At 36.0% G+C, this 19,383-nt stretch overlaps 1 protein-coding gene across 1 annotated transcript in view; it reads left to right on the top strand.

Moving 5' to 3' along the window:
• LOC128687039 (uncharacterized) overlaps window positions 1–18,733 on the top strand; it is a gene marked incomplete in the record, with an annotated part of 426,297 nt that extends 407,564 nt beyond the window's left edge. The window contains 2 exon segments of the mRNA XM_070082417.1: window positions 6,020–6,179; window positions 7,999–18,733. Of these exon segments, the coding sequence (XP_069938518.1) occupies window positions 6,020–6,179; window positions 7,999–8,654 (816 nt within the window).
• Between the last annotated feature and the right edge of the window lie 650 nt (window positions 18,734–19,383).

The following is a 19,383-nucleotide window of genomic DNA, read 5'->3' as shown; positions in this document are numbered from 1 at the left end:
AATAGGGAAGAGGAAAGAGGGAGGAATTAGTGTTTGGAAGGGAAATCCCCCTCCATAAAGACTTTAGGTAGCAAAGCCTTCTCTGGGGTTACTTCTTTCTTTGTCTTTTAATGCCACTAGGACCAGCTTGAGAGTCACTGGACCCCTGTCTCACAAAATAACTGTCCAGAATGTTCTGTTTCTGGCGTTTCTAAGATTTCCCTGAAGTGGGACAGGGTTTTGTCACTAAACATGTTGCAGATATGGCTTGTTTCAGCTTTGACAGGGTGGTGTTTCTCTACAAAAGCTAGCACCCTAGTCCACATTGCACACACCTTTTTAATCTGTGAAGAAGGCACCTCCTTCACTCCCTCTTCCTCCTCCTCTGAAGCAAGTTCCTCAGCTGCAGTCTGTTGCTGTTCAAGTTGAAGCTCTTGCAGCTCTTCAGTGGTTAGCTCTTCACTGTGGTCCTTCACCAACTCTTCCACATCCTCGCCACTCACCTCCAACCCCAGGGACTTCCCCAGTGCCATAATAGAGTCCACAGGCTCGGCAGGGTCAGCCTCAAACCCTTCAAAATCCCTCTCTTGGACACAATCTGGCCACAGTTTTCTCCAAGCAGAGTTCAAAGTCCTGGAAGTCACTTCCTCCCAAGCCTTACCTATAAGGCTTATGCAATGGAGGATAGTGAAGTGATTCCTCCAGAACTCTCTTAGGGTCAACTGAGTGTCCAAGGTAACTTCAAAGCACTTTTGAAACACTGCTTTTGTGCAGAGTTTTTTGAAGTTAGAAATGACTTGCTGGTCCATGGGCTGGAGGAGAGGAGTGGTGTTAGGAGGCAAGAACTTCACTTTTATAAAATTGAAGTCCCTAAACACTTGGTCTTCCAAGTCTGGAGGATGTGCAGGAGCACTGTCCAGTACCAGGAGGCAATTTCTTTTCCAGGAGGTATTTCCTCACACTTGGGCCAAACACATCATTAACCCACTCTTTGAAAATTTGCCTTGTGACCCATGCCTTATGATTAGCTTTTTTTCATCACACACAATCTATTCTTCTTGACATAGTTTTTCTTGAGCACTCTGGGATTTTCTAAGGGATACAGGAGTAAAGGCTTCACTTTGAAATCCCCACTAGCATTACCACACAACAAAAGAGTAAGCCTGTCTTTCATAGGCTTGTGTCCTGGCAGTGCCTTTTCCTCCTGGGTAATGTAAGTCCTGTTTGGCATTTTCTTCCAAAACAGGCCTGTTTCATCACAAATGAACACTTGTTGGGATTTGAATCCTTCAGCCTTTATGTACCCCTGGAATTCCTGCACGAATTTCTCAGCCGCACATGTCAGAACTTGCTGCCTCATCATGCCTTACAACACTGCATGCCACTACACTTCTTAAATCTATCAAACCATCCTTTGCTGGCCATAAATTCACAAACTGCAGCACTTGCAAGATCCTCATGCAACTGCCTTGCCTTCTTACAAATAATAGCCTGGTTGATCAGGCTCTGATCCACCAGGAGGCCTGGTCACAGACCGGGCCGCGGGGGCGTTGACCCCCGGAACTCTCTCCAGGTAAACAATACTGTTTCCCACTAATTCTTTTTCCTTAATCAACAATAATAGCTTTCCATCTCTTCAATTATTGGTGGCCTTTAGTTAGAAAAGTTACTCCTTTTGCTGCATTAGCATCTTTGATTTGTTGATTTATTCTTGCTGTACATCCTGGCAAGTTCCACCACCTTCATACCACTCTCAAACTTTTCCATCACTTCACGCTTAAATTCCATGGTGTTTCTCACTTTCTTTATCACAGGAACTTTTTTGGAGCCATGGTTACTTATTTCTCATTTGCGCTGGAAAAAAAAAAAAAAAAAAAAAAAAAAAAAAAAAAAAAAAAAAAAAAAAAAAAAAAAAAAAAAAAAAAAAAAAATGAAAAACAAGCGGAATGTTTGGATGTATGAGCAGAAGCTTCCTCAGCCACCGAAAGACAAAGCCAAACTAATGAGCAAGCGGCCCCAGCCGGTGGACGGACGCGTCCCAAAATGGCCGATAACCAGCGCCAAAAAACCGGCTGGTAACCGAGTTGGCCGATAACAGAACTCGCCGATAATCGGGGGTAATTTAATAAATACACATGTTCCAAGTTCACATATTTATTCGAATTCAACGCATATACAGTTTTTGTATTCGCAATGTATATGAAGTTCATTGATGAAGCATTTTGCAGGTAATATTATTACATTTATTGGGAAGAGGTAACCCTGTATAGGCCATACAGTGCCTGGAAAATGGGAGTATATCAGATTTGATTTAAGACAGGGTAGTTTCGGTTCCTTCGACCAGGATGTTTGTTAACTGTTGAGTGTGGCAACCTGTATTTATAGTCGCAGCAGTGACTTGACACGAGCATCACTGGTGAGAAGTATTTCTTAGTTGGGGCACTACTTTTCACTCTGTGTACAGACAGTGGTAGAGCAGTAGGTTGAAGATCTCAGGACTGACTGAACACGGATTGAGAGACGGAATTCCACCGTTTATATATATATATATATATATATATATATATATATATATATATATATATATATATATATATATATATATATATATGCAAAACAACCACTCTGAAAGAATAGAGAAATTCCAAGCGCTTTCGTGGCCCGGTGGCCTGGTGGCTAAAGCTCCCGCTTCACACACGGAGGGCCCGGGTTCGATTCCCGGCGGGTGGAAACATTTCGACACGTTTCCTTACACCTGTTGTCCTGTTCACCTAGCAGCAAATAGGTACCTGGGTGTTAGTCGACTGGTGTGGGTCGCATCCTGGGGGACAAGATTAAGGACCCCAATGGAAATAAGTTAGACAGTCCTTGATGACGCACTGACTTTCTTGGGTTATCCTGGGTGGCTAACCCTCCGGGGTTAAAAATCCAAACGAACCTATTTCATAAATTTTGGATATTTCCTCATCTATGAACTCAGGACTACAAATTCGTAAAGCTCTCAAAAACATTGATGAGAAAACAGACAGTTTGACTCTATCTTGAAGCGAAGAATAATAGTGGACATAGGAACAGTTATTTACAGAAAATTTTTTTTACAGAAAACCTACAAATAACTGTTCCTATGTCCACTATTATTCTTCGCATCAAGATAGAGTCAAACTGTCTGTTTTCTCATCAATGTTTTTGAGAGCTTTACGAATTTGTAGTCCTGAGTTCATAGATGAGGAAATATCCAAAATTTATGAAATAGGTAATGATTTAAAATACCCAAGAAATGTAATTGATAAATCTTTTAAAGTTGATAGAAATACTTTTTACAATCCAAAAAGGGACAACCAGCCTTATTCAACTAAAAATATGTTGGTTCTCCCTTACCATGAAAACTTGGTTGATATGCCTTCTCTTCTTAAGACTTTTAATATTAAAGTTGTATTCAAAAATCTTGATACAGTAAAAAAAACTTTTGATAAAGAATTCCCCCCAAAATGCTGATGGATGTGTCTATAAGATTCCTTGTAAAATTTGCGATAAAGTTTATTACGGTCAAACTGGTAAAAATCTCGAACTAAGATTAAAACAACATAAATATAGCATTAGAACTGGACAAGATTCCAATGCTCTATTTATTCATGTAAGAGATTTTAACCATCCAATTGATTTTCAAAAAGTTGAGAAAGTAGTATCAAGCAAGTCCATGGTCGACAGGAATATAATTGAATCTTGTTTCATAAAAAGCAGTTTTGACAATAATATGAATATTTCCTTTGGTTTATATAAATTAGATCCATTTATAATTAATAGAATTTGGGAAGAATTTAATAATACACTGTACAAATAATAATTTTTAAAATTTTCTTGGGTAGAATAGTTTGTGGGTGAGTTGTGCAAAGGACCTATCCAGTTGGGTCGCCGCGCGTCAGGTGTTTAACCGTTGTGGGATCTGATAGTGAGGTGTTAGTCAGACCCCTTATATACCTTCCTTGGATGCTTTACTTTCATAGTTCCTTGATAATGTGAGTAGTCACGAAAGCGCTTGGAATTTCTCTATTCTTTCAGAGTGGTTGTTTTGCATATTCTGAAATGACCTGTTTACTGTGATCTTATTGCATATATATATATATATATATATATATATATATATATATATATATATATATATATATATATATATATATATATATATACACCAAACTTCGACCAGCCGAGATTAGATCCTGCGACACATTCTCAAACCTTAAGAGACAACAACGTTCACATTGCGGGAGAATGTGTCGCAGAATCTAATCTCAGCTGGTCGCAGTTTGGTATATAAATTATATATATATATATGTCGTGCCAAATATGTAAAACTGGTCAATTAGCAAGAACTCCTTTAAAATTAAGTCCTTTCTGAAATTTTCTCTTATACGTTTAAAGATATATTTTTTTCATGAATGTTAATGTAAAGATTTTTAATTTTGCACCAAAATAATCTTAGAAAACTTACCTAACCTTATTATAACAAGAGCAATTTATTTTAGCCTAACCCAACTAAATATATTTTAAATACGTTTACAATAATTTAGTACTAAACAAACACAATCAAATATATTTTTTTCGTTAGGTTTACAATGATTTTGGCGAAATTATTGCATACACAAATTTTCACTTGTCCTAAATGGCAAGACGAGCGTTGCTATTTAAGCCAAGACCCCAAGTTCTGCCTATTCGGCACGACATTATATATATATATATATATATATATATATATATATATATATATATATATATATATATATATATATATATATATATATATATATACACCAGTGGACTAAATTGCATTTCATGGAATGCAGCTTAAGATTTTATGCTTATGTGACTGTTGAAAGCTTTACAGAATGCTTCTATACATGTTTTATTAGTACACTGCTGAACATGTATCTTGCTTTTCATTCTCCTTAGTTTCGCAATGCAAGTGGCTTGGAGCAACACTATGAGCAATGTGTTACAGGCTGACAGAGACCCGAGTCAGTACATACTGTGTAAAGGTGGTCAGAATTCGAGAATCCTGCCTAAGTTTTTTGTATATGTTGTATCTTAGTTTTACCAAGGAAGATACTGTACGTTTAATTTTTTGAACTTTGTACGAATTTCAGTTCATAAGAAATATTCCACGTTTTTGCAGCTGTTTGACAAGCTGAAAGATGTACGTGTAAAGGTTTTGCATTAAAATTTTGGCAGATCTACAGTGCATTATTTTCTAATTTTTGAAATTGAGTTTTGATTTCGTGTATTCATGTTTTTTGAGGGATTAGTAAGGATGGGTTTATTTTGCACATTGCCTTTATATCCATACCCGTCGGCTTCACGCCTGTTCAACTAGGAGGTAATCAAGTTTAATCCGAAGCACAGGAGAATAACTGCAAATTCCTTTTATCAAGAGCACTTCAGCAGTATCAAGGCAGTCCTTGAAGGGACACATTATGAGCCAGGCTCAAGAAAATAAGATAATACCATCGTCCAGACCTCAAAAAGTTGACTGCACAGAAACACATTATTCTGAGGTGTGGTTACTTAGTGAGAAGCAGTGTATGCATGTTTATATTCCCCCTGCTCAAGGGGACGTAATTAATGTACATTGATCCGGCATGTGTGTTGTTGCTCGACTGTAAATTATGTACATATATACTATACAGTACTTGCATAAAAAATATAATTAAACTATCAAATTAAACAAATTAACAAAAAAATTGTGTATATTAAATAATTATAAAATTTAAATGTTTTCCATGTCATTAAGCATTAACTGGATCACCTAAAAATCATCCCCTTCTCTAGTTAAATGTATGTCTTTATGACAGTTTTTTTTTTTTAATGTTTAGTTGTAAAACTATCCTAGACATCAAACTTAACTTTACTGAAGCTTACATAAAGTCTCTCTTAATTGACATATCAAATATTTCCATAACTATGTTAAACATTTACCTGGGGAAAGGTTGAATATCAGGTGGTATTATTTTACATGAAATATTAATCATGTCATGTTTATTAACAGGTGGTATCAGAGAGAGTGTGCACGGGACAGCAGAAGACAGAATCAGGGACTGACACTGGTATGGTGGCACTCATGGTGGAGGTGGTTGATGCCTTAGACAACAGGAGACCCTCACGACCCAAGTCTCGCAAGCCCAGCCTCATGCCCAACACTGAAGAAGGTTACAACCTTTTAATTAGTTGTATATTCATGGAAAGAGCTAAACCCGTAGGGACCACACAGCGACTGGAAGAAAGGGAGGTAATTAGGTCTGATCCAAGGAAAGGGAGAGTAGCTCCACTTCCTTGCATCAAGAATGCTTCACCGGTATCACGGCACCCCTTTGAAGGTACACTTACAATACCTCTGAATTTAAATACTTTCAACTACGATGCATATTGCACGCTCTGTAATACCTACTGTAATTTTTTTTGTGCTAGGTTAAACGTTAACACATAAGGCAGAGAAATATTTGAATATCTGGTCTTATAAAAGTGCGGTTTCAATATGAGATAATTGCTTAAATTCCATTAACCAACAGACTTATTCCCCTATAATTTTTGCACTCACTTTTGTCCCCTTTGCCTTTATACAAAGGAACTATGCATGCTCTCTGCAAATCCCTAGATACCTTACCCTCTTCCATACATTTATTGAATAAAAGCACCTCCAAAACTATATCCCCACCTGCTTTTATCATTTTTATCTGTATCCCATCAATCCCAGCTGCCTTACCCCCTTTCATTCTACCCATCGCCTCATGAACTTTCCCCACAGTCACAACTGGCTCTTCTTCACTCCTACAAGATGATATTCCTTTTTGTTTTGTATAAGAAATCACAGCTTCCCTATATTCATCATCATTTAACAATTCCTCAAAATATTCCCCCATCTTCCCAATACCTCTAGCTCTCTATTTAATAACTCTCCTCTCCTATTTTTAACTATCAAATCCATTCGTTCCCTATGCTTCCTCAACTTATTCATCTCACTCCAAAACTTTTTCTTATTTTTAACAAAATTTGTTAATAACGTCTCACCCACTCTCTCATTTGTTCTCTTTTTACATTGTTTCACCACTCTCTTAACCTAGCTTTTTCTCTCCATATACTCCTCCCTCCTTGCATCACTTCTACTTTGTAAAAACCTTTCAAATGCTAATTTTTTTTCTATCTTACTACTCTCTTTACATCATTCCACCAATCGCTCTTCTTCCCTCCCACACCCACTTTCCTGTAACCACAAACTTCTACTGAACACACTAACACTACATTTTTAAACCTACCCCATACAGCTTCAACCCCATTGCCTTTACTCTCATTTACCCATCTATCCTCCAATAGTTGTTTATATCTTACCCTAACTGCCTTCTCCTTTAGTTCATAAACTTTCACCTCTCTCTTACTTGCTGTTTTCATTTTCCTTGTATCCCATGCATCTTTTACTCTCACTGTAGCTACAACTAAAAAGTGATCTGATATATCTGTGGCCCCTCTATAAAGATGTGCATCTTGATCTCTACCCAACAGTCTTTTATTTACCAAAACGTAGTTCAACAAACTACAGTCATTACGTTCTACATCGTATCTTGTATACCTATTTATTCCCTTTTTCTTAAAATATGTATTACCTATAACCAAACCCCTTGGTTATTATTATGGAGGGAGGGCTAAACCTGTAGGGGTTATACATCGCCTGTAAGGGAGGATGGACTATAGCACAGATCCAATTCCCTAAATCAAGAGCCAGTCACCAGCGTCTAGGAACCTCCCTTGAGGGGATATACAGAGAGAGAGAGAGGGGGGGGGGTGCCACCTCTAGGGTAAATTGGGGGACCCATAGCCTTGGAGAAACAGAATAGTATATATAAACTACCATATTTTAATTTTTTCGTATAATATTAAGACATGAGCTGGGTATTATGCTAAAAGTTTAAAATAAAATACAACGGACATAAAATTCCTGGTAACATCATCTTGACAGTATATTATGTTTTGCAGGCACGTGTGATTCCCAGAATGAGTTAGTACCTCCCCTCACTTTATCCCAACTCTTGGACGTCAACGTAATTCTCAGGTCAGAGACTGTCCCATCTATTAGGAACTTCATCGCCCAGTCTCCAAAAGAGCACGAGTTCTCGAAAACCTTGTCTGGTATCTTGAATGTAGAAACTGGTAATTTAGGCAAAGCAGCTCAGTCACAGACTATTATAGAGAGCCAGCCTAATGAAGTGACTCTCCCACTTCGGGATGTGCTCAACTTGATCACACTTGTTAATTCTATTGAGGATGAAGTGGCAGCAGCAGCTTCCAACAGTAGCGACAGCTCTATCCAAGATGACATTAGCTCTCCATCAAACTCTCCAATGGGCTCTCTTCCATCGAGTATCACCTCCATGGATCATAGGGAATTTGCACCTCTCCTGAAAGCTTCTCTCTACAAACCACCACCCAAGCACATCAAACTGCGTACACCAATTCGTCGACTCAGCCAAAAAGAAGAAGATGAACTTGAAGAAACTTTACAGGCAGTATTTTATAACTCCTCAGATGCTGAAGAGACTGACACCGAGGGTGAAAAAGACAGTCAAATAGAGGAAGAGGAAGAGGAAGAGGAAGAGGAGGAACAAAAGAAAACAGATCCAACCATGGCATGACAACATTTTGAAGCTGGCAACCACGGCAGCCAGTAAGTGCTTATCTTCATGTAGTAGGTCTTAGAACCTCTGGGTTCTAGTAGTATCCTATACAAGGTTTACTATGTACCTCACCAGATGGAATTATCCTTAGACATATCTGCTCTTCCATAATTTTATTTATGGTACTAGTAGCTGGATACATTCCCTGAGGTATTATAGTGCTATACTGCATTTACGCTTCACTGTAAGTGAATAATTTCTGTTGGCAGAAGTTATACAAGCTGAATGTATCATTGTTTTGACCACCAGTGTTATTTTTTCCACACACATATTTGGATATATGTGTAGTGAGAATAAAAACATTTGCAAGTGAATTTGCATTAAAAAAAGGTTTATTCGTTTCAGGCAAAACAAATTCCCTTAAAATAATAGCAAAGCTATTTTAAAATTTTATGTAGTAGAATATTTTAACTATATTTAATTGGTAAATTAGAAAACAAAATAAAAGCAGCTGCATTCTTCACTACAGGCATCTGAAGCATGAAAGACAACCAACACACATACGCATGCATGCACACGCATTTATACATAATATCCCCTCAGTGTTTTGTTAAGCTTTTATCTTATCAAAGATAATTTTATTATTTAAAAAAGGTAAACTGGCTGGCCGTGGTTGCCCATAGAATCACTACTTACAGGAGGAGCTGAGATCTGATAGTGATCCCTATGTATTCTTCCTTTCACACTGAGTGTTGAAGTTTATACAGCACTAACTATATATGCCTTATATTTTTTTTAGTCACAAAATATTACCCCTTTTAACCTGTAGTTGAAAGAAAATGAAATACTCTCGAAGATGAGTCATATTATCATCTTTGTGCAGATTGTTCTTGTACAATTCAGATACTTGCGTAATTACCTGTAGTAAAAGCAAGGGATATCAGCCTCAAATATTTTTACAACAGTGCTACTGTTTTTCAACAGAACTTATTAATTACAATAGTATGCTGATTAAATATTTAGGGAATTTCGTTCTATTTCCCTTTTTGGCTATTTTTTTATCAGTTGCTGTTGAAACAGTTTATCACTATTTTGCTAGGTCATGAAATTAGTTTAAATGTGAAGTCATAAAAGTAGTAACTACAGGAGAACATAACTGGCACGAGACAGTGAGATAAGACACGCATAAAGAGCCTAGAGATCATATTATGAAAAATGTGTACAGCTGTTTTTCACTGATGCTCAAATACTGCTGTGGCTCCGGGGAATAAGAATACGATTGAAACTGATTTCAAGGAATTAACAAAAACTTCATCGGACTGAAAACATTACAGTACCGAAGATTTTTCAGCAGCATTAGCATATCACTATGTGAACCCCCCCCCCCCTCCTTTTTTTTTAACTGACTTTCTCATTCTCTAGATACAAATGTTTAGATTTGTAACATCTATTGGCACAATATAACAGCATAGGAAACATTAAGCAGTTATTATAGTGATGAAATATTTCCATTTTAATAAGAATTATCAAGACATTAATGTGGTCGAATAATCTGTATTCATATTAAAAAGGAAGCGGTAAACCCGTTTGTGTACGGATAAAGTAATAGCAATCCTTATGTAATTACATGGATAATTTGCGTCTTTTCTGCGAAATGTTGTCTTTATATAAGCTTACCTGGCATGTATCTTTGATGCCATTCTCTCAACATCTCGCCCTTATATTCAGTGTTACATTATTTTTTTATTACTCCAGTACTTTGCGATCCCAGGTAAAAACTTATTTGACTTAAAAGAGCTTGATATTATAATTCATGTTTGTCTGATAATTCACTAAGCCGAGCAAAAACAATAACAAAAATTATTTAAAATATTTTTTCTCCTGAGTCTGGTAGGCATAAAACTATTTTAATTCAACGCTGCTGGTGCTGTACATTTAAACTCAGAAATTAAAAAGGTAGTTGATCTGCCACAATAGATAATATTGATAAAAGAGTACTATAAACACGGGAAAACGAAAACAGTAATTAATGTATTGTAAAGGGATAATATAGCCACGAGTCATTAGCTCATTTTATCCCGCTTTTATTGAAAACAGATTCAATATATAATGCTTCCGCAGAAGTTTACGTAAATAGTGTGAAAAGTGATCCTCAGGCACAGAATATTAAAATATATTGGTTATTCGCTTAAACATATACACAAGCCTATTAACATCTTGTAAAATTTATATACAAATTTATTCCTCACTATCTTATGAAGAAGGCAAGTAACAAATATATGGCTTATAATATAAATTACAGTTGATTAATAATCAGAGAAATTATACGAAGTTAAAGAATATAATAATTTATTGGAGGCAGTGGAAATCAATGATGTGAGTATAACTCAAAGAATACGAAGTGAAGACAATAATTGGTATTGCAGGTAAATTCAAGGAACAAAAGAGGAGTTACAGTATTGCGATTTTAATAGCCGTGTATAAAGGTCGAGACAAAATAAGTTGACTAAGAGGTTGTTTATATGTAGAATGGACGGTAAGTGACGTAACGGTGGAAGGAGAGTATAGTTCACGAGTGATCAGAGCTTAAACATCCAGTAGACATATGCGAGCATGTTAGAATAGACCTAATGGAGGCAAATAATATATGTATTATATACGATATAACTGTGCAGAGAAACCCGATTGTTGAGGTGGGAAGAAGAGTGCATGCACTCTGAGATGGGTGGAGATACTGAGATTCCTTGTTATTGCACTGTGATATCCGTACATTTCTGGAATGAGATCTATGAATCCAATGATGGTAAATGTGAGTTCTCTGAGTTAAATTGCTTTGCTGAGAAATGGACGATGTGTTAAAAATCAATAATTTTAAGGCCATCATTTACATTATATTCCTTCAAACAATATGGTATATGGATTATTATATATTATTATATTCATGGGAAGCACTTAAATGGGAGAGTAGCTCCAATTTCATGGATCTAGTGCACACTATGTAATGTAGCATAATATGAAGTAACCGTGCCATGGCCAAAACGTTAAGCTTAGACCTAGCAATTACACTTAAATTTAACAATTTGCTAGAGACCAAAATAGCTGTGGATCACATACGGGTTTTAAGGACCCAATGGACTAAGCGCACTGCTTGTCTTTCTTGGGTTATCCTGAGTTATTAATACTCTAGGGCTAATAATCCTAATAAACCCTTTTCATTTTTTTTCTATAGTGAGGCGTTATGGTAATACAGTATTAGTGAGGTATCAGAAACTCAAAGAGATAATGATATACATTATTTCAGTATTACTCGTATAAACTGAAGGCTGGTACATGAAACCCACATCTACTTTGAACTTAAACCATTAGTAAAACAAGCAACATGTTTAATAAAGCTGTATTTATGATCTATCCTAACCTTTCTAAGTACTGTACTGTATAATGACATACAATTATTGTTCCCCCCTCTCTCTCTTAGTCTTCTTTTAAATGTTTTTATTTTACACATCATAAAACTATCTTCATTTAAAGGCTTCATGTACGGTAGTAATCTATTTTAGTGTAGCGTGATGGTGCATTATTAGAAAGTATACAAGTCACAAAACCGTGGCTGCAACAATTCATAACCTACAAACTAGAAATAAAGCCAGACGAGTTTCGTTAAGTCGTGAGCTATTATAAAGTCGTGGCTTCATTATGATTCGAGGTGGACTGAAACGTCGTCCAGCAGCATCTCGAATTTGTGGGTTAAATGAAAATTTATTGCAGTGTTGTGTCATCCTCATGACCAATTTCAGCAAAGTTCCTGGTATCCCTATGCATTACTGGTAGCAGAGTATCGTGCTTTACTGGCTGGTTGATGTTAAGTTTTCTCTAATATGTGTAAGGATGTCTGTACATTAGAAATTTTCTGTATCATTTCACTGGTTCGGTAGCATAGTGCTACGGTACTTTTTCAGCGAGTCAAAGAACGTGAGAAATATTTTATTTACCTACAATATCGATCAGTAGATACAACAAAATAGCTTATATTTGTTCAAGGTATTTATTTCATGAGTATACAAGATATATATTGCGAGGGATGCATTTTGCTTGATGTATATTTACAGAGCAGAAGTGTATATACACTGAGGGGTGTAGATATCGATATATACACCGAGTTTAAATTAATTCCTCTTTTAGGGACTAGAGTATTTTTGATGTAGTGATGTACAGGTGAACTGCAGATATAACAACATGAGTAGTCGAAAGGTTTTTAATCTAAGAAACCAACACACGTTTACAATATACATCCACCAGTTTAACCAGCTCTCAACCGATGCTTTGAAGGATGACTGATTAGATGTTTCGGTATTAGTAATTCGTCTAGTAAAACTGTTAAAAACTACAATTGTTTAAAGACAGTGATTATGTATGAATAATGGTGAAAGTGTTTTTTTTTTTTTTTTTTTTTTTTTTTTGGGGGGGGGGGGGGAGTCACCCTGCCACGGTGGGAAACGACCGACGGATTAAAAAAAAAAATGGTTGAACTCTCTTTCTAAATTAAATCAACATAGAAATGTTTTCATAAATAAATGTCTTCAGAATCTTATGAAATTAAACTTTTTTTAAAATATCCATGTATGTTTTGTGAGTGAAATACACCATAATTAAGTTTAGTAGTTGGGATGACGTCACTTAATGACTGACCAGCTTATAAAATCACTCAAGATTCTTTTTTTTTGCAATAATTGAGGCATTATTTACAAACGTAGTTTAGTTTATCTAGCTAGGTATGAAGCCTATCAATTCTAGATAATTTAAGCTGTGTATCTCCTGTACACTAACGAAACATACTTTAATATCTAAAGGATTAAAGGAAACTCATTTGGTATGCAGAATGAGATACACATCTCGGTGTATATTCCAGGTCATCACATAAGGGTATAAATTCCAGACTACGTCCAGTTTTCCAGGTGACAATTGTGATGCAGTAATGCAAAATGGTATTACTACTACAAGTTTTCACATAACTATTAAACTTAACTTATTAAGGCCTCTGACATATGTATGTTATTATTATTGTAATATTGCGACGACAGTGTAGTGTGAAGAGCATGAACTTCAAGATAGAAATGGTTGCTAGTAGAGGATAATACAATAGGAGACAATTGTACAAATATTGACAAGAGAATATACTTGTATATAATTGTTGGTTATCTATTGAGTAATATATTGTCATACACTGTACAGTATTCTAGTAGTTCCTCATAGTGCAACTATCATTAGTCAAAATGAGAACAAATAATACTAATTTTTTTGTGATGGTCTTAGTGTGATTATGTTGTCAGTGTTATAAACTACAACATAACTGTTATCCCCAAAGGTTGTCATAGTAGATTAAGTCTATGGATGCTGTCAAGTTTTTATACTAAGACTTCATAAGCTTGTTAGCCTCCTCACAGACAGCTGAAGTCTTATCAACGAAATTACTGTGGCAGCATTAACGTTATATTTTATATTATGATGTAATAGTGTATTGTGATAAAATTAGGCGACGTTTCACTAGGTTAAGTATTAAGTCATGAGGGAAAGTACGAATCTCCTAATTTATAAACAATTTCTAAGATTTTTCTAATTCTAAAATTAAACGCTTGCAAAAGAAATCATAACTTGTGTACGTGAAATGTATTTATTTATTCGAGGCGCCGTATGATGACTCGTGATCAAATGTGTAGCTAAACTCTTCATTTTGATCTTAAAAAAAAAAATTGAACAATTTTATCCTCCATATAGTACTCAAGATATTGTTAATGTTTTATATACTGTACAAAACTATATATATGTTGCAAATGTATTTTTAGTAGCTTTTAACGACTTTTATATAAACCAATCAGTATATTAACTGAAAATATTGGAAAATGTTGATAAGGTGAACAACTTATACATAACTGTGTTTTCGATATAGACAAAATCCCCAACAAATGCAAGTTACTCAGTGTACATTACTAACCTATTCATGGGTCTGATGCCACTTTGTAAACGCCATGTGATATGAATAATATATATATATATATATATATATATATATATATATATATATATATATATATATATATATATGTCATTCATTCATTTGCCTGAATGGACTGCAGGCACATGTAAACCAGATATATTGGAAAAATTCACATGTAATCAAACATTCAAATGAAAAGACTTTTTCATCTGTGATTATTTAAAGAATCAAAATACTGTGATAATCTTGTAGAATATACTCCGCTGGTTTAATGTAACACATTCTTAAACGAAATACACACACACATCTCTTCCATATCCAGATTATAATACAATGCTTACGTTATTAGAATAAGCTCTTTCTTCGTAAGTAAAGTCACAAATTGGAGTAACCGTCATTAATAAAAAAATAACATTAAGCTCTGTTTTTGACTTGCCATTGGTAAATAAAAAAAAATTATGCACATAAAAGTCAGTATTACTGTATGCATACCTTGAAGATACATGCAATCCAACGAGATGTATTGTATAACTTAAGTTAAAACATGCATTTTTACTGGGTATATTAAGAATTTATAAAATACTTTATGTAACAGGTATCGTATTAAGGGTTAAATATTTAGAATCTCATATTTGGCACATTTTGCTAATTTCCTATGTTACATTTTTTGAAATTATATCTTAAACAAGCGCCAAACTCATATAGTTCAAAGATCAATTAATTGTATTGAAAGATTTCAAAAGACTGTACGTTTTCATGTAAGTGACAATGTGATTATTTCTTTTATATAAATGTATATATGACTTTTCGTGACGTTAAGTTTACAGTACAGTAATCCCGCTTTTAAGATCACAAGTAGTTCTAAGTCATTGTTTTGAGTCCAAATGCCCTGTTGCCAACAATAGCAATGACACAATACGTTGTAGAGCAAGCTGAATTGGGACAGTTTCTGTGTTACAGCATTATAACAAGTCATGATTTTACAAGGCTTTACACGGAGCTAGGTTAAGTTAGGTAAGATTCATCAGGAACCAAGTGTTTCCTGACGCGGGTCTTAGTTATATGATGACCCGCTGTGAGAAATAAATTATACTAGTTGCAAGGAGTCTCTCTCCCGCCGATACCCACTACCCACTTACACCTCCCCGAGACCTAAAATATTACCATAAAGATTTAAGAAACACTACCAGCAATTCTGGTGCTAACATTTACATTCAAAAATTGTGTGGACTGTATGGGAATTTTGACTGATTAAAGGAAATAAGGTACACAGTACAACAGTCATTTCACATATTACAATAAAATAATACAATTTGAGGTGCAATTGCGATATTATGAAAATAATGGTACTTAATATTACCACTTAACAAAATTGTCTCTAGGGGTCACCTGTATGCCACAGAAACACCCACAATACATCTCTAATTACATAGAAATTAAACTGGCTAGATAATTCTATATAAAAAGACATTACTTACCTGTGGGTGCGAGATGTCATCCTTTATCTTCCCCTTCGTCTAATTTCGAAGTCCTGCCAAATCTGTCATTACAACTTCAGCAAGACGATAATTCCGATTTGCTTTGCTCCTATTTGTGAGGTACGAGTCCCATTTAACCTCCGGAACCATCGGAAATGGGACGCTAAATTTGCATACGGTCCCACAATTTATTCCAGTCTGGCGTCCTCCTATTTCACACTGAATCCACTCAATTGTAGTGGTTTCTTCACTATTTTCATCCCAGTTCTAAATGTAGTGTATCACCGCATTATTTGCTGTTCATCTTAGGCCGGTTCACCACAATTTGTCCTCGATGAAGCGTGATTTAATTAGCCAGTTACTTGGAACACACGTCAACACATTTACCAATAATGGTGACTGTCACCCCCCCCCCCGGCTGTACTTGCAACACACTTCCCCACAACACCAAATTTCGAAAGGTCAAATTAGTATAATTTTTCTGCTCATTTGCATTATAAAAATTTGTACAATATAAATTTGGGAAAATTACATCAAAAATTTTCCATACCCACCACTGGAGTTTTTGGTCATCTAACCGAGGCCTTCCACCGGCTTAACAGTCCACCATATTAAAAATTAAGGTTATAATTATAACCCTATGTGTCTGCGCTGAGCGAAACGTTGTCCTAATAAAACGTTTCTGCAAAGGGTGCTTCACAATTCATTTTTATGCTAAGTGGACCCCATAATCACGCAGGTTAAAATTGGAGATGTAGTCCCTGAAAATAATTTCCTGTATATTTTTCCTACTAAAATATTTTAACAATGAAATTAAAAAAAAAATGGTGTACTTACCAAAGATGTTTACCTGCGGTGGTGTTGTAGTTACTATAGTGTATAAGGGTGGGGGGGGGAGATATTCAGGCTATATAAATATTAAATCTAAGATGGTGCAGTTCACCAGCTTGAAGACACTCATGAAGGGAAAGAATTGAGAGTTTGGTCAAGATATATGTCTCTAGCTGTATATACACAGCTGGACAGTAGCAGCCACATGTAGTACAAGCCATCACAAGTGGGGTGGGTAGGAGGGGGGGGTTGGTTGGTAAGTAAACTTGTTCCTGAAGAATGGTTGCTAAGTGGGGAGTTACTGTACAAAAAATTATTAATTTTTTTGTTAACTAATTTTTTGTTAACTAAAAGTTTAAATAACATAATTTTATCTCGTGTTATGTGTGTGTATATATATATATATATATATATATATATATATATATATATATATATATATATATATATATATATATATATATATATATATATATATACGTATATATAATTTGTTAATGATGGATGTATTAGTTGAATATAAATACTATGTATTGCAAATGTATTTTATGCATGACTTCGAAATATTTCCCATACAAAACAGTAAGTACTGTATACAGTAATAGCTTAAATAACTGGTAATGATTGACTTTATGAATCTGGTATGCACACATTTTGTTTGGGGACTAAATCCCCAGTAAGAATAGGTTACCCACACACACTGCAGGTTGCCCACTCACACTGCAGATTGCCCACTCACACTCCAGGTTGCCCACTCACATTCCAGGATGCCCACTCACATTCCAGGTTGCCCACTCACACTCCAGGTTGCCCACTCAAACTGAAGGTTGCCCACTCACACTGCACGTTACCCACACACTGCAGGTTGCCCACTCCCACTGCAGGTTGCTCACTCACACTGCAGGTTTCCCACTCACACTGCAGGTTGCCCACTCGCACTGCAGGTTTCCCACTCACACTGCAGGTTTCAAACTCACACTGCAGGTTTCCCACTCACACTGCAGGTTGCCCACTCACACTGCAGGTTGCCCACTCACACTGCATGGACTAGAACAGTATTTCAAATTGAGTCCATTCATAAGTCTTGAGTCACTACCATAAATCCAGTGAGGAAAGAAGTTTCGTCCATCATTCGGCTGTTACATGTTTCAAAGTCAGTTGGAATAGGTAAATCCATATAAATACAAACACCCGAATATAATTACTTTTTCAATACATGTAGGAATTTATATTTGAAGAATCAAAATACTGTGATATTCCTCCATAACTCACTGGTTTAATTCAGTATTATTCTGAAACTGAATACACCAGTGTCGTTTATTTATTAATTACAATGCAATTGTTACATTATTCACGGTAAAGCGCTAAACTCGTAAAAGTAATGCAGCGCCTAGGAATGGGGGGGGGGTAATCATATTTGATCCGAGGAAGGGGAGGGTAGCTCTTATTCCCTTCACCTGCATGAAGCATCTCCCCTTCCCTCTTCAAGGGAATTGCAATGTAATTCTTCCGCTATTTTAACATTGTGGAGACTATAGTGTATCTTGGTTTGTAAACAAAAGGTGCCAACTTGAGACACGGGCATAAATAGATCTTAAGAATTTGCTGTTTCACCCCTGGTTAATTCAGTGGAATAAACTAAGTTTGTTGGAACAATGTGTCAGTTTTACACCATGAAGATACAGAAAATTCAGTTGTGTAAAAATCATGTTGCACTTTTTTTTTTTAATTCTCAAGTGAATATCAAATATGAAATACTTTACTTTTATACTGACAATAAATAGATTCAAATTACATGTGTTTTGAAGTTTTATTTATTTGTTTCCTTGAGAGAGAGAGAGAGAGAGAGAGAGAGAGAGAGAGAGAGAGAGAGAGAGAGAGAGAGAGAGAGAGAGAGAGAATTATTATAATCAAAAAGAAGCGCTAAGCCACAAGGGCTATACAGCGGAGAGAGAGAGAGAGAGCTATTCGTTTAAAATTTAACACAAAAGGCAATAGTAATGTTATATATCCAAGCACTAAACTCATAATGGTCATACAGTGCCTAGGTAAAACACACTGGCCCTCATACAATCGGTCTGGATTATAATTCAGCAATTATAATCATGGGGGAGCGCTAAACCCGTAGGATTATATAGCGCATGTGGGGGGGGGGAGAATGGAAGGTATTCAGGCTACATTCAGGGAACTGGAGCACAGATCCAATTCCCTAGATCAGCCCCTCGCCAGCGTCAAGGAACCTCCCTTGAGGGGGAATTCAGTCTGAAAGATTCCCACATGAGCCACTAACCGCTGAACATATACACATTATTATTATAATCAAAAAAGAAGCGCTAAGCCACAAGGGCTATACAGCTGAACATATACACAACGTCCGCCTCCGTAAATCTCATGATAATCCCCCTCTCCCTTCTCATGGGTAATATCGCCACCTCCCGCTTGAGCC

Source organism: Cherax quadricarinatus, chromosome 7, assembly GCF_038502225.1.
Source record: "Cherax quadricarinatus isolate ZL_2023a chromosome 7, ASM3850222v1, whole genome shotgun sequence".
Lineage (NCBI taxonomy): Eukaryota > Metazoa > Arthropoda > Malacostraca > Decapoda > Parastacidae > Cherax > Cherax quadricarinatus.
The sequence above is the reverse complement of the archived record's forward strand: the minus strand, read 5'-3'. Positions and strand labels throughout refer to the sequence as shown.